The sequence below is a fragment of the Salmo salar genome, chromosome 25 (genome assembly GCF_965601325.2).
Source record: "Salmo salar chromosome 25, fSalSal1, whole genome shotgun sequence".
Classification (NCBI taxonomy): Eukaryota; Metazoa; Chordata; class Actinopteri; order Salmoniformes; family Salmonidae; genus Salmo; species Salmo salar.
Genome location: NC_138315.1, coordinates 3,484,131 through 3,508,681, shown reverse-complemented (window position 1 = coordinate 3,508,681; position 24,551 = coordinate 3,484,131). Strand labels below are relative to the sequence as shown.

At 40.6% G+C, this 24,551-nt stretch overlaps 1 protein-coding gene across 21 annotated transcripts in view; it reads left to right on the top strand.

The window, feature by feature from the left end:
• The window catches only part of LOC100380858 (E3 ubiquitin-protein ligase MYCBP2), a 354,690-nt gene that overhangs the window by 130,741 nt on the left and 199,398 nt on the right, over window positions 1–24,551 (top strand). For 16 of the 21 annotated variants that reach the window (XM_082968835.1, XM_082968822.1, XM_082968831.1 and 13 more), the window contains exons 17-19: window positions 6,490–6,600; window positions 7,133–7,228; window positions 19,746–19,865. In XM_082968835.1, coding sequence (XP_082824961.1) covers window positions 6,490–6,600; window positions 7,133–7,228; window positions 19,746–19,865 — 327 coding nt within the window. The remainder of the gene's footprint in view (window positions 1–6,489; window positions 6,601–7,132; window positions 7,229–19,745; window positions 19,866–24,551) is intronic. The other 5 variants (XM_082968836.1, XM_082968833.1, XM_082968820.1 and 2 more) reach the window with 3 other exon arrangements.

Here is a 24,551-nt window from a genome sequence, read left to right as displayed (position 1 = left end):
AAGGGGCATTGGATAATCTCTCTGGTCTTTGTGGTTGAATCTGTTTTTGTATGTGTTGGGTACAGAAATGAGGGGGTCATTCAGAAATCACTTTAAAAAGTATTATCAGAGTGAGTCCATGCAACTTCTTATGACTTAAGGACATCTTTACTCCTGAACTCATTTAGTCTTTCCATAACAAAGGGGTTGAATACTTATTAACTCAAGATATTTCAGATTTTAAGTTTTAATTACGCTGAACAAAAATATAAACGCAACAGAAATTATCCATACGCACAAAAAGCTGTTTTCTCTCAAAAATCTCTTTGCATTTCTTCTTTGCCAAGATAATCCATCCAATTGACAGGTTTGGCATATCAAGAAGCAGATTAAACAGCATGATCATTACACAGGTGCACCTTGTGCTGTGGATAAAAGGCCACTCTAAAATGTGCAGTGTTGTCACACAACACAAAGCCACAGATGCATATTTGGAATGCTCTGGATCGTGTACGACAGCGTGTTCCAGTTCCTGCATATATCCAGCAACTTCGCACAGCCATTGAAGAGGAGTGGCACAACATTCCAATGGCCACATACAACATCCTGATCAACTTTGCGAATGAGATGTGTCGCGCTGCATGGAGCAAATGGTGGTCATACCAGATACTGACTGGTTTTCTGATCCACGCCCCAACCTTTTTCTTTTAAGGTATCTGTGACCGACAGATGCGTATCTGTATTCCCAGTCATGTGAAATCCGTAGATTACGATCTAATTAGGATTTAAATTGACTGAGTGCCTTATGAACTGTAACTCAGTAAAGTCTTTGAAAATGTTGCGTTTTTATATTTTTGTTGAGTATAATTTGTAAATATTTTGAAAAACATCATTCCACTTTGACCTTATAGGGTACTGTGTGTAGTGACAACAAATCAAAATTGAATCCAGTTTAAATTCAGGCTGTAACACAACAAAATGTGTAAAATGTCAAGGGGTGTGTGAATACTTAGTGAAGGCACTCTGTCACAAGCCATTACTGTTGTCTGCTTCTTTTATTTCTATTTTGTCTGTCATTCCATGTCAGCATACTGCTTTACCATAGCTACATGTCTCAGCCAATGTTTTCCCGAGACCAGGCGCCAGCCAAATAACAGCAATAGAGGTAACTCATGTAACCACGGTTCTGTCTGTTATTTGCGGTTAGGACAAACAGAGCAATTTCAGTTTTCTTTCCAACGATAACATAAAAAAAGAATGAGGTCCTCAGTTGAATTTTTAAATCCCGATGTGCCCCTTGAGCTGCAATTATTGCCCACCCCTGCCCTAGACCAGCGATTCTCAACTGGTGATTTGGGTCGCAGGTGTCTGAGTAAAAAATATGTATTCCCTAATCTGAATTTAACACTAGAACCGCCTAAAAAAATATCAGCCCCAAACAAATGCTACGTCCAGCGCCTTCCCTGACTTCCTAAATGTTTGTATTTTACACTTCTCATTTCTCAGAAATCACAAACAGAAAAGTGTTTAGAACCTTTTTTCACACCTATTCCTAACTTAACCCACCAAGACAATGTGCTGTAGGACATTGGTACCCAGCCAGGCGCTAATGCGTCTTTCTCTTCTCACTGAATGAATGACAAATTGTTGAATGGACTGTAATTTTGCACCTTTAGGCCTAATTTGATTTTAACTGAATGATAAGGAGGGTAAAGAGGTTGATTTAATTTAGACTATAGTGTCATGATGAGTTTGTTATGCCTATTTATCAGCAGCAAACAATTTGACAGCGCTCCTTGGGGGTTGATACCATTCTCTTAAGTTTTACTTTGTAAAAATAAACTGTTATGGAACTGTTTTATTTACTATAACGCTTACTAATCTAACTTATTGTAAGGGTAACAAACATGCTACTTGTTGCAGTAGGCCTTTAGAATAATGTAAAAGGTATATCCTTGACTCTATCCAGCGACGCAAACGATGCCAGCCCACTGAATGAATGACAAATAGACGGAATGGGTGATAATTGTGCAAGTTAATTCATTGAATTTAAATGATTTCTAACTGAATGATGAAGAGGTGGATTTAATTTAGAACAGTAATATTGTAATGATGAGTTTGTCATGCCTATTGAACAGTGTTGGCGCTCATGTTAATAATTTGACCGAGCACCTTGCGGGTTGATATCGTTCTTGACTGTTTAATTTACTGTAGCTCCATTACTAATCCAATTTATTGTAAGGGAAATTAAAACATGCTGTGTTGTAGTAGGCCTTTAGATTAATGCAAAACATATCCTTAACTCTATCCAAGTTGATGAGCGGGAAACAAACGATGCCAGACGAAACTACACCTAAACTATACCGAAACTAATTTCACACATATTAAGAGTTAGCCAATAGACACAATTAAATGTACAATCTGATGAGTGACAATATTATGCCTATCAGTTGTCAAATTGTACATGAAGAAATGGGCACATCTTGTAATTTACATGGAGAGGAGCATCAAATCCTCCTTCAGAGTCACATGCAGGTAAAACATTTTAATTTCTATATAGTATCAGAAAGAACATGTTCGGCAGTTTCTGTTGCACTAACCTTTGTCAAATAACTTTCATAATTCAAGAGGTGCAGCTCTATTTCCAAATGTATACTTTTTCCTAGATATCCGTGTTGTCCATGCATTCAGTACATGACCACTCGCACAGAAGCATTGTTAGGGCTACTAAGCAATTAGTAAAAGTAACACGATGAATGTAAAATTAAATTAATATGCTATTTATTTATGGAATTCATCCTTTACAATTGTATTGGTGCTTTTATTTAGGAATACAGCAAATCATTTCACATTATCTTTTTAATTTCTACTTTGTCAAAAGAGGCTGTAACTGGACTTTATTAATTACTATAACTCTATTACTAATTGAATCTACAAATACGTTTGTTCAAATGGATTACACTGTAATGTTTTTATTGTAAGGGAAACTAAAATAGGCTGTAGGCCTATGTTTTTTCTAGGAATTTGTAGAATTATACAAAACATATCCTTGACTATATCTATCTATCTATCTATCTATCTATCTATCTATCTATCTATCTATCTATCTATCTATCTATCTATCTATCTATCTATCTATCTATCTATCTATCTATCTATCTATCTATCTATCTATCTATCTATCTATCTATCTATCTATCTATCTATCTATCTATCTATCTATCTATCTATCTATCTTATATTTTTTTCTCCCACAAATATTTCTTCATGCAACTCATATTTTACAATAGATTATGCACTATTTAGCAAGCATTGGTGCTTATGTTTGCACATCTTGTGGGTTGATAAAGGGACGCCCGGCAACGTTCTCTTGTTAATCGACTAAATCCAGATAAAAAGTGATTAAATAATTTGATCTCTGAATTATTTTTCTTCAGTATAGTTAAGGGGTCGGCGACTGAGACAACCTCGTTCAATTTGGGTCCCGAGGCAAAACCAGTTGAGATGAAATACCGTAGACCATCCTCCTTAGCCAGATCCCAAATTTGCTGTTTAGCCCAAACATACACACAAACAGGTCTGGGATCAGGCCAGGGCGCCTCGCTCAAGTAATAGTTGAAGAAACACTGAAGTTTACATACACCTTAGCCAAATGTATTTAAACTCAGTTTTTCACAATTCCTGACATTTAATCCTAGTAAAAATTCCCTGTCTTAGGTCAGTTAGATCACCACTTTATTTTAAGAATGTGAAATGTCAGAATAATAGTAGAGAGAATTATTTATTTCAGCTTTTATTTCTTTCATCACATTCCCAATGGGTATGAAGTTTACATACACTCAATTAGTATTTGGTAGTATTGCCTTTAAATTGTTTAACTTAAGTCAAATGTTTCGGGTAGCCTTCCACAAGCTTCCCACAATAAGTTGGGTGAATTTTTGCCCATTCCTCCTGACAGAGCTGGTGTAACTGAGTCAGGTTTGTAGGCCTCCTAGTTCGCACACGCTTTTTCAGTTATGCCCACACATTTTCTATAGGACTGAGGTCAGGGCTTTGAGAAGGCCATTCCAATACTTTGACTTTGTTGTCCTTAAGCCATTTTGGAGGTATGCTTGTGGTTATTGTCCATTTTGAAGACCCATTTGCGACCAAGCTTTAACTTCCTGACTGATGTCTTGAAATGTTGCTTCAATATATCCACATAATTATCCTACTTCATGATGCCATCTATTTTGTGAAGTGCACCAGTCCCTCCTGCAGCATAGCACCCCCACAACATGAGGCCCCCGTGCTTCACGGTTGGGATGGTGTTCTCCCCCTTTTCCTCCAAACATAACGATGGTCATTATGACAAACAGTTTCAGCAGACCAGAGGACATTTCTCCAAAAAGTATGATCTTTGTCCCCATGTGCAGTTGCAAACCGTAGTCTGGCTTTTTTATGGCAGTTTTGGAGCAGTGGCTTCTTCCTTGCTGAGCGGCCTTTCAGGTTATGTCGATATAGGACTTGTTTTACTGTGGATATAGATACTTTTGTACCTGTTTCCTCCAGCATCTTCACAAGGTCCTTTTGCTGTTGTTCTGGGATTGATTTGCACTTTTCGCACCAAAGTACGTTCATCTCTAGGAGACAGAACGCGTCTCCTTCCTGAGCGGTATGACGGCTGCGTGGTCCCATATACTTGCTTACTATTGTTTGTACAGATGAACGTGGTACCTTCAGGCATTTGGAAATTGCTCCCAAGGATGAACCAGACTTGTGGAGGTCTACAATTTTTTTCTGAGGTCTTGGCTGATATCTTTCGATTTTCCCATGATGTCAAGCGAAGAGGCACTGAGTTTGAAGGTAGACCTTGAAATACATCCACAGGTACACTTCCAAATGACTCAAATGATGTCAATTAGCCTATCAGATGCTTCTGAAGCCATGACATAATTTTCTGGAAATTTCCAAGCTGTTTAAAGGCACAGTCAACTTAGTCTATGTAAACCTCTGACCCACTGGAATTGTGATACAGTGAATTATAAGTGAAATAATCTGTCTGTAAGCAGTTTTTGGAAAAATTACTTCTGTCATCCACAAAGTAGATGTCCTAACTGACTTGCCAAAACTATAGTTTGTTAACAAGAAATTTGTGGAGTGGTTGAAAAACGAGTTTGATGACTCCAACCTAAGAGTATGTAAACTTCCGACTTCAACTGTAGCTAGCTAGTAGCACGTCTGTCTTGGCCATGCAAAGCTCAAGATAGATGCTGCTCCTTAGATCTAGGATAAGGGGGGTGAAACTGTAGCCTTGAAATTCAAACTGAATCTCGCTATATTACACTATTATTTCACTTCACCAATCCAGACGGGCTTTTCCGTCATTTAGTCAATCAAATTTATTTATAAAGCCCTTCTTACATCAGCTGATGTCACAAAGTGCTGTACAGAAACACCGCCTAAAACCCCAAACAGCAAGCAATGCAGGTGTAGAAGCACTGTGGCTAGGAAAAACTCCCTAGAAAGGCCAGAACCTAGGAAGAAACCTAGAGAGGAACCAGGCTATGAGGGCTGGCCAGTCCTCTTCTGGCTGTGCCGGGTGGAGATTATAACAAAACATGGCTAAGATGTTCAAATGTTCATAGATGACCAGCAGGGTCAAATAATATTAATCACAGTGGTTGTCGAGGGTGCAACAGGTCAGCACCTCAGGAGGAAATGTCAGTTGGCTTTTCATAGCCGATCATTCAGGGTATCTCTACTGCTCCTGCTGTCTCTAGAGAGTTGAAAACAGCAGGTCTGGGACAGGTAGTACGTCCGGTGAACAGGTCAGGGTTCCATAGCCGCAGGCAGAACAGTTGAAACTGGAGCAGCTGCACGGCCAGGTGGACTGGGGACAGCAAGGAGTCATCAGGCCAAGTAGTCCTGAGGCATGGTCCTAGGGCTCAGGTCCTCTGAGAGAGAAAGAGAGAAATAAAGAATTAGAGCATACTTAAATTCACACAGGACACCGGATAAGACAGGAAAAATACTCCAGATATAACAGACTGACCCTAGCCCCCCGACACAAACTACTGCAGCATAAATACTGGAGGCTGAGACATTAGGGGTCGGGAGACACTGTGGTCCCGTCCAACGATACCCCCAGACATCTAATCCATTTGTACTCATCTGCAATGAGGGGTTTTGAATGAAATGTATTTGTGATTGGATCACATCAGACCAACCAGCACATCATTTCTGAGAGGTCTTTTTTTACCAGGCCAAGTGCCTCTATTGGAGGATGCCAGACTAAATTAGTAATGTTAAACAATTTTGCGTGATTTAGTTAGGATGTCGAGGCTAATGAAACAATAAACTTAACTCATGTCAGTTTCAAGGCAATGGGTTTACGTCATTCTATCCTATGTGAAGATGCATCGCTTCTCCATGTCGTCGTCTCCTCCCTCCATTCATCCACGTTGTGTGTTGTCTTTGTCTCTCCTCCTCCACGTGGTTCTCTCTCCCGTGGGGCGGTGTGTGTTTCAGCTGTGCCTGTCCCCCCCCCCCCAGGAGTCAACATCGAGGAGCACATCCAGATCCGGCAGGAGGAGAAACGTCAGCGGATCAACCGCCGACACCGGCTGGAGGAGGGACGAGGTACGGGCAAGGAATCGATAGGGGATACGGTATTGGGTTGGGTTTGTGTTTTGGGATGGAGAAAAGGCTGAAGCAGGGAAGAAATATGGGATAGAAGGGGATGGGGACAAAGGTCTAGGGGATAGTGGAAGGTGTTTGTGTGATTGGGGAGGAGAAAAGCCAAAACATCAACGACTAGGAGGGAATTGTGAGTATGGGATGGGGATTAGTGACAAGGGGAGGGTGTATGTGTGTTTGCTAGTGTAGGTTTGGTGGTTGACGTGTGTGTTGATGGGTGCAGTGACCTGTGTGGGGCCATAAACAATACAGGCATGGAAAGAGTACTCAGACATTGTCCTTGCTATGATTGTGTTTCCCATATTTCAGTATTGTGCCCTTGTGATTTTTCCCCTTTGCTTGTGTATTTGTGATTTTGCAGTGTGTTGTACTATTGTTTTAGTAGTTGTTATGCTGCAGTGTGACAATTGTGTATCTCTGCCAATCTGTGACCCTGCTGTGTCCATGCATGTGAAAGTTTCTTTCTCCCTCCCAGGCCCCATTGTTTTCCCTGGCCCCATATTAATGAACCAGCGTGAGCAGGCCCTAGTCAGACTCAGACCCCTAAGGCATAAGCGGGACAAGCACACAGGTACAACAGCCGGTCTTCCAATTCACTATCCTTAACTCAAACGGGCCCCACCCCTCTTTGGTCTGTCTCACACCCCACCAAACCGGCTGTCCAGCTCGTTTACACAGCCGCCCGCCCACCCGTCCTCCTCTCTCTCTCCCTTGAAAAGTAAGACTCGGATCATAATTACGTGTGTGTGGACATATATATATATATATGTGTGTATGTGTGTGTATGTGTGTGTGTGTGTGTGTGTGTATGTATATATATATATATATACACACACACACACACACACAGTTGAAGTCAGAAGTTTACATACACCTTAGCCAAATACATTTAAACTCAGTTTTTCATAATTTGATCTCTGAATAATTTTTCTTAAGTATAGTTAAGGGGTCGGCGACTGAGACAACCTGGTTCAATTTGGGTCCCGAGGCAAAACCAGTTGAGATGAACTACCGTAGACCATCCTTCTTAGCCAGATCCCAAATCTGATGTTTAGCCCAAACATACACACAAACAGGTCTGGGATCAGGCCAGGGCGCCTCGCTCAAGTAATAGTTGAAGAAACACTGGGCTCTCAGCATAAAGCTGCTTTTGCATTAATATGATACACAGTTGTCGGAAGTTTACATACACCTTAGCCAAATGCATTTGGTCCCGTGTGGCTCAGTTGGTAGAGCATGGTGTTTGCAACGCCAGGGTTGTGGGTTCGATTCCCACGGGGGACCAGTATGAAAATGTATGCATTCACTACTGTAAGTCGCTCTGGATAAGAGCGTCTGCTAAATGACTAAAAAAATTTAACTCAGTTTTTCACAATTCCTGACATTTAATCCTAGTAAAAATTCCCTGTCTTAGGTCAGTTAGATCACCACTTTATTTTAAGAATGTGAAATGTCCGAATAATAGTAGAGAATTATTTATTTCAGCTTTTATTTTTTTCATCACAGAAGTTAACATACACTCAATTAGTATTTGGTAGCATTGCCTTTACATTGTTTAACTTGAGTCAAACGTTTTGGGTAGCCTTCCACAAGCTCCCCATAATCAGGTGGGTGAATTTTGGCCCATTCCTCCTGACAGAGCTGGTGTAACTGAGTCAGGTTTGTAGGCCTCCTTGCTCGCACACACTTTTTCAGTTCTGCCCACACATTTTCTATAGGATTGAGGTCAGGGCTTTGTGACGGCCACTCCCAATACCTTGACTTTTTGTCCTTAAGCCATTTTGCCACAACTTTGGAAGTATGCTTGGGGTCATTGTCCATTTTGAAAACCCATTTGCGACCGAGCTTTAACTTCCTGACTGATGTCTTGAGATGTTGCTTCAATATAGCCACAATTTCCCTCCTCAGGATGCCATCTATTTTGTGAAGTGTACCAGTCCCTCCTGCAGCAAAGCACCGCCACAACATGATGCTGCCACCCCCGTGCTTCACGGTTGGGATGGTATTCTTCGGCTTGTAAACCTCGCCCTTTTTCCTCCAAACATAAAGATAGACATTATGGCCAAACAGTTCTATTTTTGTGTCATCAGACCAGAAGACATTTCTCCAAAAAGTCCCCATGTGCAGTTGCAAACCGTAGTCTGGCTTTTTTATGGCGGTTTTGGAGCAGTGCCTTCTTCCTTGCTGAGCGGCCTTTCAGGTTATGTCGATATAGGACTTGTTTTACTGTGGATATAGATACTTTTGAACCTCTTTCCTCCAGCATCTTCACAAGCTCCTTTGCTGCTGTTCTGGGATTTTCACTTTTCGCACCAAAGTAGGTTCATCTCTAGGAGACAGAATGCGTCTCCTTCCTGAGCGGTATGACGGCTGCGTGGTCCAATGATGTTTATACTTGCATACTATTATTTGTACAGATGAACTTGGTCCCTTCAGGAATTTGGAAATTGCTCCCAAGGATGAGCTGGAATTTTGGAGGTCTACAATTATTTTTCTGAGGTCTTTTGATTTTCCCATGATGTCAAGCAAAGAGGCACTGAGTATGAAGGTAGGCCTTGAAATACATCCACAGATACACCTCCAATTGACTCAAATGATGTCAATCAGCCTATCAGAAGCTTCTAAAGCCATGACATCATTTTCTGGAATTTTCCAAGCTGTGTAAAGGCACAGTCAACTTAGTGTATGTAAACTTCTGACCCACTGAAATTGTGATACACTGAGTTATAAGTGAAATAATCTGTAAGCAATTGTTGGAAAAATTACTTGTCATGCACGAAGTAGATGTCTAACTTCTTAGGGATGAAATCCCATTAACGGGATCGATTTGACAACAGCCAGTGAAAGAGTGCAGGACGCCAAATTCAAACAGAAATCGCATAATTAAAATTCATCAAACATACAAGTATTATACACCATTTTAAAGATAAACTTCTTGTTAATCCAACCACAGTGTCCGATTTCAAAAAGGCTTTACGGTGAAAGCATACCATGCGATTGTTAGGTCAGCGCCTAGTCACAAAAAACATACACCATTTTCCAGCCAAAGAGAGGAGTCACAAAAGGCAGAAATTGAGATAAAATGAATCACTAACCTTTGATGATCTTCATCAGATGGCACTCATAGGACTTCATGTTACACAATACATGTATGTTTTGTTCGATAAAGTTCATATTTATATCCAAAAATCTCAGTTTACATTGGCGCGTTATGTTCAGTAATGGTTTGCTTCCAAAACATCCGGTGATTTTTGCAGCGAGCCACATCAATTTACAGAAATTCTCATCATAAACATTGATGAAAGATACAAGTGTTATGCATCGAATTAAAAATAAACTACTCCTTAATACAACCGCTGTGTCAGATTTCATAAAAGCTTTACGGTGAAAGCACACCATGCAATAATCTGAGTACAGCACTCAGCCACCAAAACAAGCCATACAGATACCCGCCATGTTGCTGAGTCAGTAAAAGTCAGAAATAGCGTAATAAATATTCACTTACCTTTGATGATCTTCATCGGAATGCACTCCCAGGAATCCCAGTTCCACAATAGATGTTCGTTTTGTTTGATAAAGTTCATCTTTATGTCCAAATACCAGACAAAAAGTCAAAAAAGTTCCATTACAGTTTGTAGAAACATGTCAATCTTTAGGATGTTTTTATCATAAATCTTCAATAATATTCCAACCGGACAATTCCTTTGTCTTTTAGAAATGAAAGGGAACGACTGCGCGCGTGACTAAACAAAAGGCTTTCAGCCAGACCACTGGTTCAAACAGCTCTTATTCGCTCCCCTTGTACAATAGAAGCCTGAAACAACGTTCTAAAGACTGTTGACATCTAGTGGAAGCCTTAGGAAGTGCAATCTGACCCCACAGACACTGTATATTGGATAGGCAGTCACTTGAAAAACTACAAACCTCAGATTTCCCACTTCCTGGTTGGATTTTTCTCAGGTTTTGTCTGCCATATGAGTTCTGTTATACTCACAGACATCATTCAAACAGTTTTAGAAACTTCAGAGTGTTTTCTATCCAAATCTACTAATTATATGCATATCCTAGCTTCTGGGCCTGAGTAACAGGCGGTTTACTCTGGGAACGCTTTTCATCCGAACGTGAAAATACTGCCCCCCATCCCAGAGAGGCTAACCAACTTGCCAAAACTATAGTTTATTAATTAGATAATTGTGGAGTGGTTGAAAAACGAGTTTTAATGACTCCAACCAAAGTGGATGTAATCTTCCGACTTCAACTGTACATACATACATACATACATACACACACAGTGACATATATATATATATATATATATATATATATATATATATATTATATATATATATACGTACATATATACACATATGGCAGGCTAAGTGACCCCAAACTTTTGAACGGTAGTACATATATATGTATATATACATATACATATATACATATACATATCTATATACATATATATATACACATACATATATATACATATATATATATACATATATATATACACATACATATATACATATATATATATAAATATATACACATACATATATACGTATACATATATATATAAATATATACACATACATATATACGTATACATATATACGTATACATATATACGTATACATATACGTATACATATATACGTATACATATATACATACATATATACATACATATATATATATATACATATATATATATATATGTATATATATACATATACGTATATATATATACATATACGTATATATATATGTATATATATACATATACGTATATATATATACATATACGTATACATATATACGTATACATATACATATACATACATATATATACATACATATATATATATATACATATACGTATATATATATATATATATATATATATATATATATATATATATGTATATATATATATACATATACGTATACATATACGTATACATATATATATATGTGTATATGTATATATGTATATATATATATATAATTTTTTTTTTTTGTTTTCTGATTTGCAGCTGTTTGAATTGCAGATTGCCCCTTTCAGCAAAGACCCTTCTAAATAGGTTTCCTCTTTTTTTGGTGCATTAGTATCAATACAAAGGGTGAACCGGGGGAGAGAGAATAAGAAACAATTACATTAATTGTTCTTCTGCTTCGGCACTTTAGTCCTTGGACGGCAACGCAGTACTTTTGTTAAAGAAAAATCAATATCAGTCTAACTCGATTGAACAACAAGCTCTAAGCAGGAGCGTAGATTTTTCTTTCAATGGCCGTCGTCTGACACCAGAATTAATGCAGGTGAAACAGCAGGCGTTGTCATAGCGTCTCGACAATTATGGGATAGGTAGATCAGAGAGAAGATGTGACAGATCGACTTTTGATACCAATTGTGCTAATTTCATGTCATCCCAGACGTCAGCATAGGATTTCAATTGAGTATTTATAGCCATAAATGAAAGAATTAAGTACTTTTATATCTGAACAGGGTACATTTGAAATATCCTCCATGGATAGTCACTAATCGGTATAAATAGATGGTGTCGGTGCCCTGTGGTTATATTTGATGCAATAAACTACGTTTTAGAGGAAAGTGCAGATGGAAGATGTGAAAGAGACTATTCTTAATCGAGATTAGTATGTCACACTTGTTAAACCATTAGGATTATTATATACTAGGATATTTCCCTCTTCCACCCCACAGTTGATGTTTGTGAGGTTGAGAGTGTAGGTATTGACACTGAATAGAAAATACTGAGGGAAGATGGATTTTCTATAGCATGTCACTTAGTTAAATATAGGATATAATGCTGTTATAAAGGTAAAGCATCAAGGGGAGAGGGTGTGATCGTGTACCCAAATTTGCACCCCTCTTGAGGTGAAAAGAAAATGTTCCTTTTATAGTTTCCATCTAGTGAACCCTGGTCCATGGACATGCGTAAGTCTGTGAGGTATATGCTGACTAATCCAGCAGTTAGTTCACTTGTTAATTTAAATACTGAACAAAAATATTAATGCAACATGTTAACTGTTGTTTCATGAGCTGAAATAAAATATCCCAGAAATGTTCCATACATAAGCGTTTTTCTCTCAAATTTTGTGCACAAATTTGTTTATGTCCCTGTTAGTGAGCATTTCTCCTTTGCCAAGATAATCCATCCACCTGACAGTTGTGACATATCAAGAAGCTAAACAGCATGATTGTTACACAGGTGCACCTTGTGCTGGGGACAATAAAAGGCCACTCTAAAATGTGCAGTTTTGTCACACAACACAATGCCACAGATGTTTCTAGTTTTGAGGGAGTGTGCAGTTGGCATGCTGACTGCAGGAAAGTCCACAACAGCTGTTGTTAGGAAATTGAATGCTCTACCGTAAGCCGCCTCCAATGTCGTTTTAGAGAATTTGGCAGTAGGTCCAGCCGGCCTCCACCGCAGACCACGTGAATGGCATCATGTGGGAGAGCGGTTTGCTTATGTTAACGTTGTGAAAAGAGTGCCCCATGGTGGCAGTGGGGTTATGGTATGGGCAGGCATAAGCTATGGACAACAAACACAATTGCATTTTATCGATGGCAATTTGAATGCACAGCGATACCGTGACAAGATCTTGAGGCCCAATGTCGTGCCATTCATCCACCGCCATCACCTCATGTTTCAGCATGATAATGCACGGCCCCATGTCACAAGGATCTGTACACAATTCCTGGAAGCTGAAAATGGCCTGCATACTCACCGGACATGGCCTGCATACTCACCGGACATGTCACGCATTGAACGCGTTGAGCATGTTTGAGATGCTCTGGTTCGACGTGTACGACAACATGTTCCAGTTCCCACCCATATCCAAAAACTTCGCACAGCCATTGAAGTGTGACAACATTCCACAGGCCACAATCAACAGCCTCAACTCAATGCGAAGGAGATGTGATGCGCTGCATGAGGCAAATGGTGGTCACCACATACTGACTGGTTTTCTGATCCACAGGTATCTGTTACCAACAGATGCATATCTATATTCCCAGTCATGTGAAATATATAGATAAGGGCCGAATGCATTTATTTCGATTTTCTAATTTCCTTACTACAACATCAAGCTGAGTGTGAGGGCCGTCACCAACCCAGAGGACTGGGTGATCTCGGTCTCCGAGGCCGACCTGAGAAGGGTCTTTAATCAGGTCAACACCTGCAGGTCCAGGCGTCCCGATGGTATTCCAGGGCGCATTCTCAGAGCATGCGCAGAACAGCTGGTAGGCATATTCATGGTCATTTTTCAATCTCTCCTTGTCCTATTCTGTAATCGCCACATGTTTTTAAAATGACCACAATCATTCCGGGTCCTAAGAACTCTAAGGCTTCATGCCACAAATACTACCCCCCTGTAGCTCTCACTTCTGAATTCATGAAGTGCTTTGACAGGCTGGTTATGGCACACATTAACTCCACCATCCCAGCCACCCTAGACCCACTCTAACTTGCGTACTGCCCCAACAGATTAATAGATGACACAATCTCAATTCCTCACCCACCGAGATAAGAGGACAGGGATATTGGCGCCGGAGAGGATGGCTGCTGTTTTATGGGCTCTTAACCAACTGTGCTATTTTGTTATTTTTTTCGCGTTGTTTAACTTTTTTGTACATAATGGTGCTGCTACCTTCTCTTATGACCGAAAAGAGCTTCTAGACATCAGAACAGCGATTACTCACCTTGAATTGGACGAATAATTTTTATTTAATGAGTCTGATGAGTGGGATTTACTCTAGACAAGCTAAATTACTTCTATGCTCGCTTCGAGGCAAGTAACACTGAAACATGCATGATAGCATCAGCTGTTCCTGACGACTGTGTAATCATGCTCTCTGCAGCCAATGTAAGACCTTTTAAACAGGTCAACATTCACAAAGCCGCAAGTCCAGATGGATTATCTGGACTTCTACTCCGAGTGTGCGCTGACCAACTGGCAAGTGTTTTCACTGATATTTTTAACCTGTCCCTAACCGAGTCTGTAATTCCAACATGTTTTAAGCAGACCACCATAGTCCTTGTGCCCAAGAACACTAGGGTAACCTGCCTAAATGACTACCGACCCGTAGCACTCATGTCTGTAGCCATGAAGTGCTTTGAAAGGCTGGTCATGGCTCACATCAACACCCTTATCCCAGAAACCCTAGACCCACTCCAATTTGCATACCGCCCCAACAGATCCAGATGATGCAATCTCTATTGCACTCAACACTGCCCTTTCACACCTGGACAAAAGGAACACCTAAGTGAGAATGCTATTCATGGGCTACAGCTCAGCATTCAACACCGTACTGCCCTCAAAGCTCATCCCTAAGCTGAGGACCCTGGGACTAAACACCTCTCTCTGCAACTGGATCCTGGACTTCCTGACGGGACGCCCCCAGGTGGTAAGGGTAGGTAACAACACATCCGCCACGCTCATCCTCAACAATGGGGCCCCTCAGGGATGCGTGTTCAGTCCTCTCCTCTGCTCACTGTTCACTCATGACTGCACGGCCAGGCACGACTCTTTTACCACCGTTAAGTTTGCCCATGACACAACAGTGGTAGGCCTGATCAACGACGATACAGCCTATAGGGAGGAAATCAGAGACCTGACCGTGTGGTACAAGGACAACAACCTCTCACTCAATGTGATCAAGACAAAGGAGATGATTGTGGACTACAGGAAAAGGAGGACCGAGCACGCCCCCATTCTCATCGACAGGCTGTAGTGGAACAGGTTGAGATCTTCAAGTTCCTTGGGTGTCCACCTAACCAACAAACTATCATGGTCCAAACACACTAAGACAGTCATGAAGAGGGCACGACAAAGCCTATTCCCCCCAGGAGACCAAAAAGATTTGGTATGTGTCCTCAGATCCTCAAAAATTCTATAGCTGCACCATCGAGAGCATCCTGACCCGTTACATCACCGCCTGGTATGGCAATTGCTCGACCTCTGACCGCAAGGCACTACAGACGGTAGTGTATACGGCCCAGTACATCACTGGTGCCAAGCTTCCGGCCATCCAGGACCTCTATATCAGGCGGTGTCAGAGGAAGGCCCTAAAAATTGTCAGACTCCAGCCACCCTAGTCATAGACTGTTTTTTTTAAATGTATTTTAAATTATTTTTTCTTTAACCTTTTATTTAACTAGGCAAGTCAGTTGAGAACAAAGTCTTAATTACAATGACGGCCTTGGGGCAGTGTCTGTTCGGGAATTCGATCTAGCAACCTTTCAGTTACTGGCCCACTAGGCCATCTGCCACCCCTGTTCTCTCCGCTACCGCACAGCAAACAGTACCAGAGCACCAAGTTTAGGTCCAAAATGCTTCTAAACGGCTTCTACCCCCAAGCCATAAGACTCCTGAACATATTATGAAATAGCTTCCCAGACTATTTGCATTGCCCCCGCTCTTTGACGCTGCTGCTACTCTGTAATTATCTATGCATAGTCACTTTAATAACTCTACCTACATGTACATGTTATCTCAATTACCTTGACTAACCGGTACCCCTTGTATACAGTCGTGGCCAAAAGTTTTGAGAATGACACAAATATTAATTTTCACAAAGTCTGCTGCCTCAGTTTGTATGATGGCAATTTGCATATACTCCAGAATGTTATGAGGAGTGATCAGATGAATTGCAATTAATTGCAAAGTCCCTCTTTGCCATGCAAATGAACCGAATCCCCCTAAAACATTTCCGCTGCATTTCAGCCCTGCCACAATAGGACCAGCTGACATCATGCCAGTGATTCTCTCGTTAACACAGGTGTGAGTGTTGACGAGGACAAGGCTGGAGATTACTCTGTCATGCTGATTGAGTTTGAATAACAGACTGGAAGCTTCAAAAGGAGGGTGGTGCTTGGAATAATTGTTCTTCCTCTGTCAGCCATGGTTACCTGCAAGGAAACACGTGCCGTCATCATTGCTTTGCACAAAAAGGGCTTCACAGGCATGGATATCGCTGCCAGTAAGATTGCACCTAAATCAACCATTTATCTGATAATCAAGAACTTCAAGGAGAGTGGTTCAATTGTTGTGAAGAAGGCTTCAGGGCACTCAAGAAAGTCCAGCAAGCGCCAGGACCGTCTCCTAAAGTTGATTCAGCTGCGGGATCGGGGCACCACCAGTACAGAGCTTGCTCAGGAATGGCTGCAGGCCGGTGTGAGTGCATCTGCACGCACAGTGAGGCAAAGACTTTTGGAGGATGGCCTGGTGTCAAGAAGGGCAGCAAAGAAGCCACTTCTCTCCAGGAAAAACATCAGGGACAGACTGATATTCTGCAGAAGGTACAGGGATTGGACTGCTGAGGACTGGGGTAGTCATTTTCTCTGATGAATCCCCTTTCCGATTGTTTGGGGCATCCGGAAAAAAGCTTGTCCGGAGAAGACAAGGTCAGCGCTACCATCAGTCCTGTGTCATGCCAACAGTGAAGCATCCTGAGACCATTCATGTGTGGTGTTGCTTCTCAGGCAAGCGAGTGTGCTCACTCACAATTTTGTCTAAGAACACAGCCATGAATAAAGAATGGTACCAACATATCCTCCGAGTGCAACTTCTCTCAACCATCCAGGTACAGTTTGGTGACGAACAATGCCTTTTCCAGCATGATGGAGCAACTTGCCATAAGGCAAAAGTGATAACTAAGTGGCTCGGGGAACAAAACATCAATATTTTGGGTCCATGGCCAGGAAACTCCCCAGACCTTAATCCCATTGAGAACTTGTGGTCAATCCTCAAGAGGTGGGTGGACAAACAAAAACTGTGGCCCAGAAGTTAATTGTCAGCATGCCAGGGCGGATTGCAGAGGTCTTGAAAAAGAAGGGTCAACACTGCAAATATTGACTCTTTGCATCAACTTCATGTAATTGTCAATAAAAGCCTTTGACACTTATGTAATGCTTGTAATTATACTTCAACATTCCATAGTAACATCTGACAAAAATATCTAAACACACTGATGCAGCAAACTTTGTGGAAATTAATATTTGTGTCATTCTCCAAACTTTTGGCCACGACTGTATAGCCTCACTATTGCTCTTTAATTATTTGTTACTTTTATTCCTTTTTTTTTTTGTATTTTTCTTTACTCTATTGTTGGTTAAGGGCTTGTAAGTATTTCACGGTCTACACCTGTTTTCAACGCTTGTGTCAAATACAATTGTATTTTATTTGAGTACTTAAGTGAGAATGCTATTCATTGACTACAGAATTGTCCCCTCCAAGCTCGTCACCAAGCTTAGGACTCTGTGTCTGAACACCTCTCTCTGCAACTGAATCCTGGAATTCCTGATGGGCCGACCCCAGGGGGTGAGGTTAGGCAACATCACCTCTGCCACGTTAACCCTTAACACAGGGATCCCACAGGGTTGTGTGCTTAGTCCCCTCCTGTGCTGTTCACCCAGGACTGTGTGGCCACGCACGACTCCAACGCCGTTATCAAGTTTGCTGACGACACGACGGTGGTAGGCCTGATCATTGGTGACTGAGTTAGCCTGCAGGGAGGAGGTCAGTGACCTGGCAGTGTGATGGCAGAGAAACAACATCTCAATGTCAGCAAGACCAAGGAGCTGATCGTGGACTACAGGAAACTGGGGAACAAGTACGCCCCCATCCACATCAACATGGCAGCAGTGGAGCAGCTAGAAAGCCTCATGTTCCTCGGTGTCCAAATAACTAAAGACTTAAAATGGTCCAAACACATGCACAGTAGTGATGAAGGGGCGACAGTGCCTCTTCCCCTTCAGAAGGTGTAAACAGTTTGGCGTTGGCCCTCAAATCCTCAAAAGGTTCTACTGCTGTGCCATTGAGAGCATATTGACTGACTGCATCACTTCTTGGTATGGCAATAGTTTTGCCCTCGATCGCATGGCACTACAGAGGGTTATGTGGACAGCCCAGTACATCACTGGGCTCCCTGCCATCCAGGACCTCTATATCAGGCGGTATGAAAAGAAGGCCTGAAAAATTCAGACTCCAACCGCCCAAGCCGTAGACTATTTTCTCTGCTGCTGCATGGCAAGAGGTACCAGTGCATCAATCCTGACACCAACAGTTGCTTGAACAGCTTCAAGAAAAATGACGAATAAATAGCTAACCAAATAGATACACGGGACTATCGGAGTAAACCTATCTTTTATTTACCTTTTTATTTAAGTCTTTGCACTGTGTCTATGCACACTCACAAATACTGTCACTCCAACACACAAACACTCAATTTTCTCACTTGCACATATGTACATTATTTTATACTGCCACTCACCCACTCGCGTACAAGCTACTGCTACTCTGTTTATCTTATACCCTGTTGCCTAATCCCCTTACCCCTACACATATTTACCTCCATCACTCCAGTATCCCTACACATTTAAATATGGTATTGGAACTGACTTTTTAAATATTTTCCTGTATTTAGTATGCTTACTTACGTACTTTATTTCATATTTTCTATTCTTATTTCTCAATTTTTATGTGTCTGACCAAAATATGCATATGTACATTTCCATTCACGTGAAATTCGTAGATTAGTGCCCAATTAATTTATTTCAATTGACTGATTTCTTTATAAGAACTGTAACTCAGTAAAATCTTTGAAATTGTTGTATGTTATATTTTTGTTCAGTATAAAAAGAGGAAGACCATAACATGTCAGTCCTTGGTATAAAATGGGGTTGAGAAACACTGTTCTATGATCACTAATGCATGGGCGTTCATCCACCTGGTTCCTCTCACCCGCCATTATGACCTCTGAAACAATAGGACCCCTATGAAAGTCATTGACACCCCAAACTCACATTTGGACAGTTTTTACCTTATTTCTATCTTCTTTTTGCATGACTTCATTGCCCTTACTTTTCTCCCTTTTTTTCTCAGAATCACTTGCTCCTTCCAGCTTCCCTCTCTTTCTTGCTCCAGGACTGTTGTTCCGATCCTGAGACACCCATCTCTGACGCTACCAACAGAGTTCTCTCCATCTTTCTTAACCCCCCCCCTCTCCTCCCTGCTTCCTCCTTCCCTCTGTCTACCTGACTGATGGCCTGTTTGCCTTTGCAGACGGGAACAGTGAGCGAGGGGAAAAGGACGCCAGTAAGATTACCACTTATCCCCCGGGGGCGGTGCGCTTCGACTGCGAGATGAGAGCAGTGCAGGTTAGCTGTGGCTTCCACCATTCAGGTAGGTCCCCCGGACACTTCCTATTACTCACTTCCTGCTTCCTCTTTGATCTCTTCCTCAGTGGTGTTTGATCACAAGAGGAAGACTTTGTTTTGAGGAGTGTCTTCTGGCCACATATCAAATAGCCATAGGTCATAAAGGTCTTTCAATAAAAATAGTTAAAGGAATGTACCCTTCGCTAAGCCCCATCCCCTTGGTTGCTGTTGCTACCTCGGTAGCATTTTTCTAGGAAGCTCGAGAAAACCCCTCCCGATATCAAATTGTCTTTTTAATACGCAATTAAATTAAACACAGACTAATCCTTGCTAATCAGGAGACTCTTGGGACTGTCATTACAATTGCTCTCAAGTCATATTCTGCTATTAACAGCAGATGAGTTGTGTTCATAATATAGTTAACTTAGCTAACCTGTGCCTTCAGAAAGTATTCACACCACTTGACTTTTTCCTGAATTTAAAATGGATTAAATTGAGTTTTTTTGTCACTGGCCTACACATAATACCCTATAATGTCAAAGTGGAATTATGTTTTTTGAAATTTTAGCAAATTAATTAAACATGAAAGCTGAAAGGTCTTGAGTCAAGTATTCAACCCATTTATGGCAAGCCTAAATAAGTTTGGGAGTAAAAATGAACTTAACAAGTCACATAGTAAATTGCATTGACTCACTATGTGCAATAATATTTTCGGTTTTGTTGGAATGACTACCTCATCTCTGTACCCTACACAAACAATTATCGGTAAGGTCCCTCAGTCGAGCGGTAAATTTCAAGCACAGATTCAACCACAAAGACAAGGGATCAATACACTTAGTTATTACAAAGATACAGGCATCCATTACAAAGATACAGCAAACTGGAATTCACTATGAGGCCAATTGTGACTTTAAAAAAGTTAGCGACTTTAATAACAGTGATAGGACAAAACTGAGGATGGATCAACAACATTGTAGTTACTCCACAAAACAAACCAAAATTACAGAGTGAAAAGGAAGCCTGTACAGAATAAAAATATTCCAAAACATGCATCCTTTTGCAACAAGGCACTAAAATAATACTTCAAAAAATGTGGCAAAGCAATTGACGATTTGTCCTAAATACAAAGTGTTATTGGGTATTTTGTTAGGATCTCCATTAGCTGTTGCAAACGCAGCAGCTACTCTTCCTGGGGTCCACACAAAACATGAAACAATACACAACATTAATAGACAAGAACAGCTCAAGGACAGAACTTTATAAAAAAACATTTTTTTTTTAAAGGCACACGTAGTCTACATATCAATACATACACACAAACTATATAGGTCAAATAGGGGAGAGGCGATGTGCCATGGGGTGTTGCTTTATCTATTTTTTTAAACAAGGTTTGCAGTTTATTTCAGTAATATGAGATGGTGTTCTATGCAATAATGGCTCTATATAATACTGTCGTGTCTGGCGTAATTAAAACAAAAGACATGTTTATCAAATAACTCTCTAATTATTATTATGCGATTAAACTGATTAATCGTGTAACTGTAATTAACTAGGAGGTCGGGGCACCAAGGAAAATATTCATATTACAAAGTTCTAATTTTCCTAATATAACTTTCAGATATCATACTATCTGATCTGAGTCTTCTGATTAATGATGTGTTATTTACCTTGCCAGTCTCATTCCAAACATCGTAAATTGTTGGTTATCTGCACGAACCCAGTCTTCACTATGAGTCATCCATACATCAATTGTCTTAAAATAATTTATTAGACAAAAGGGGAGTGTGGGTCAGCTGAGAAGTCACTACAGAGTTGATAAATATTAACAATTGAAATGCTAAACCTTTGCACATGAACGCTCACTCATTCGGGAACAATTGCAATCGATATATATATATATATATATATATATATGTATATATATATATATATATATATATATATATATATATATATATATATACGCTCAGTGCGTCGTCGGTATCTTTGTTGAAAAGTTCCGTTCTGTTGGAGAGTTTTGTCCTCGCGTTCTCTCTCTCTCTCTCGGTTAGAATGGCTATTTCAAAGTGACATTCATTAATGTCGTTATAGGACGGCTGTTTCGTCGGTCTTCGCGTTCAATGATACCGAATTCCTAGCTGCAGACTAGTAATTAATATCAAAGACTTGTTATTATTCTGTCGGTTTCAATAGTCTAGTCACGTAGTTTAGCCACGTGGTATGGTTAAAGTTCAGAACGAGGAATGCATGGTCAAACCTTGGCCCTCTCTTCTCGAGGTAAGCTGGTCTGGTGATAGAAACCCTGGGTGGGATTTATATTCGGAATACAGAAAAAGGAAGGCTCATGACGCCAGGTCCTGTCTGTGTCCCTGGGGGCGTGCTGATGACTTGGTAAAACTTTAAACAGAAAATACAATTAATTTTATACAACCATTAGATGTAAGTCTCACAACTGAGGCTATGATATAAACAGAGCCATGGTAATATGGCCGTATTGTCTCTCATGAGTTTCACAAAATTGTACCAAACGGACCAGTTCGTAGCTGGATTCTTCATCGATCTTTTATACCTTCTCCAGAACATAAATGTTGTTCGGTTCTCCAGTCCTGTGAGGTGGAAGAATTCCTGGGTTCTTTCTATGAAACCCACTCTGTATACTGTGGCCATGAGGCGGGACATTTTCTTCGGAATTTACGACCTCTCTCACAGGGCCTGAGTAGGGGGAGGTAGGTGGATGGTACATAGAAAACCCAAAGAGGGCAACGTCATGACAATACTGTACGCTTTCTTGAATTTGTTCTGGATTTGGGGACTGTGAAAAGACCCCTGGTGGCATGTCTGGTGTGTGTGTCAGAGCTGTGTGTAAGTTTACTATGCAAACAATTTTGGATTTTCAACACATTAATGTTTCTTATAAAAAGTGTTAGTATGCATAGTATTTATATCAGCGCTCTGATTACAATGAAGAGCAAGACATGCCTCTCTTGGCCCCCTGCAGCTTAACTAGGTCTTTCGTTGCAGCACTCGACCACACAACTCGACAATGATCAAGATAAGACAAAACTAGTGCCTGCAGATCTTCCTTCTTGCGAGTGTGGTGTAAAAAAAGCAGAGCATCTCTTTATTACGGACAGACCTCTCCCCATCTTTACAACCGTTGCATCTATATGTTTTGACGTTGACAGTTTACAATCCAAGGTAACGGCAAGTAATTTGTGACTCGTTTCAGGCAACTAGGCGTGCGTCACTACTTCACAGGTCCTTTTTTTTATTTTTATGAAAATGTGTTTTTTGGAGAACTGCCTTCTGGAACACGTGAACTTTCATGTGGCTTAATAACAAACTTGTATGCCACCTGTAACTATAAATAAAATTGTTAAATTACGAGCCTAGTTGGTTTAGCCATGGAAAAAGTCAGCATCCTTCCCGCTAGCCAGGATTGGCTGAGATAATGAGTGGGCTGGACATGCCGAGAGATGAGTTGAGATTGGTCTGCCATGTAGCATGCTTAGGTAATCCTTTCTAATGCAGCTTTTTTTTTTTTTTTGATATCACGTAGTAGAACTGCATAAGTGTTGCTCTCCACTTTCTGGAGGAGAGCAACACTTTTGTTTTGAAATCAATGGAATTATAGCATGATAGCTAAGGAGATACAGAAAATTCTGCCATTTGATTGCAAATATGTAGACCGAGTCAAAAAGGGAACACACAAAAGGCTATTGTATATAACACCTGTCTCCGGATTACATCTTCAAACTAAGGGCAACCATGGTATCCGTGACAGAGAGGGAGAAGCGTCCATCCATGTATACGGGTAAGAGAGTCTAGCTAGCTACATTTTGCTAGGGTGAGTAAGATGTTCTTTCATTTGTGTCTGGAAGTAGCTAGCAAGCTAGCCAACGTTATCCCATTTGCTTGGGTGCTCGACTGCTGCTGTTAGGTCAGAATGCACAGATCAACCCTACTTTTCGTCATGAGCGTCCAGTGTGCGCTCTGAACGCTCCGAGAGCAAAACAGTCTGAATTTACGAATGGCAAATCTGACAATGCTCTGAGTTTACGAATGCCCAGAGCACACTCTGGCACTCCAGATTAAATTTATGAACACACCCGTAGAATAAACCAGCGTTTAGTCTTGAAATGTTTGGTTAAGTACATAGCCTCACGTGAATCATTAAAGGATGGGCGGGGCTAAAGCTATTAACTTCATACGACGAGTTTGACAATAGCCAGTGAAAAATCAGTGTGCCAAATTCAAAACCACAAATCTAATAATTTCAATTTCTCAAACATACGACTATTTTACACCATTTTAAAGATGCACTTCTCCTGAATCGAACCACGTTGTCCGATTTCAAAAAGGCTTTACAGCGAAGCAAAACATTAGATTATGTTAGGAGAGTAAATAGACAAAAATAACCACACAGCCATTTTCCAAGCAACTAGATGCATCACAAAAACCCAAAACACAGCTAAATGAAGTACTAACCTTTAACGATCTTCATCAGATGACACTCCTAGGACATCATGTTACACAATACATGCATTTTTTGTTAGATAAAGTTCATATTTATATCCAAAAACATCATTTTACATTGGCGAGTGATGTTCAGAAAATATTTTGCCTCCAATACTGCCGGTGAATCAGCTCAACAATTTACTAAAATACTCATAAATATTGATAAAATATTAAACTGTTATTCAAAGAATTA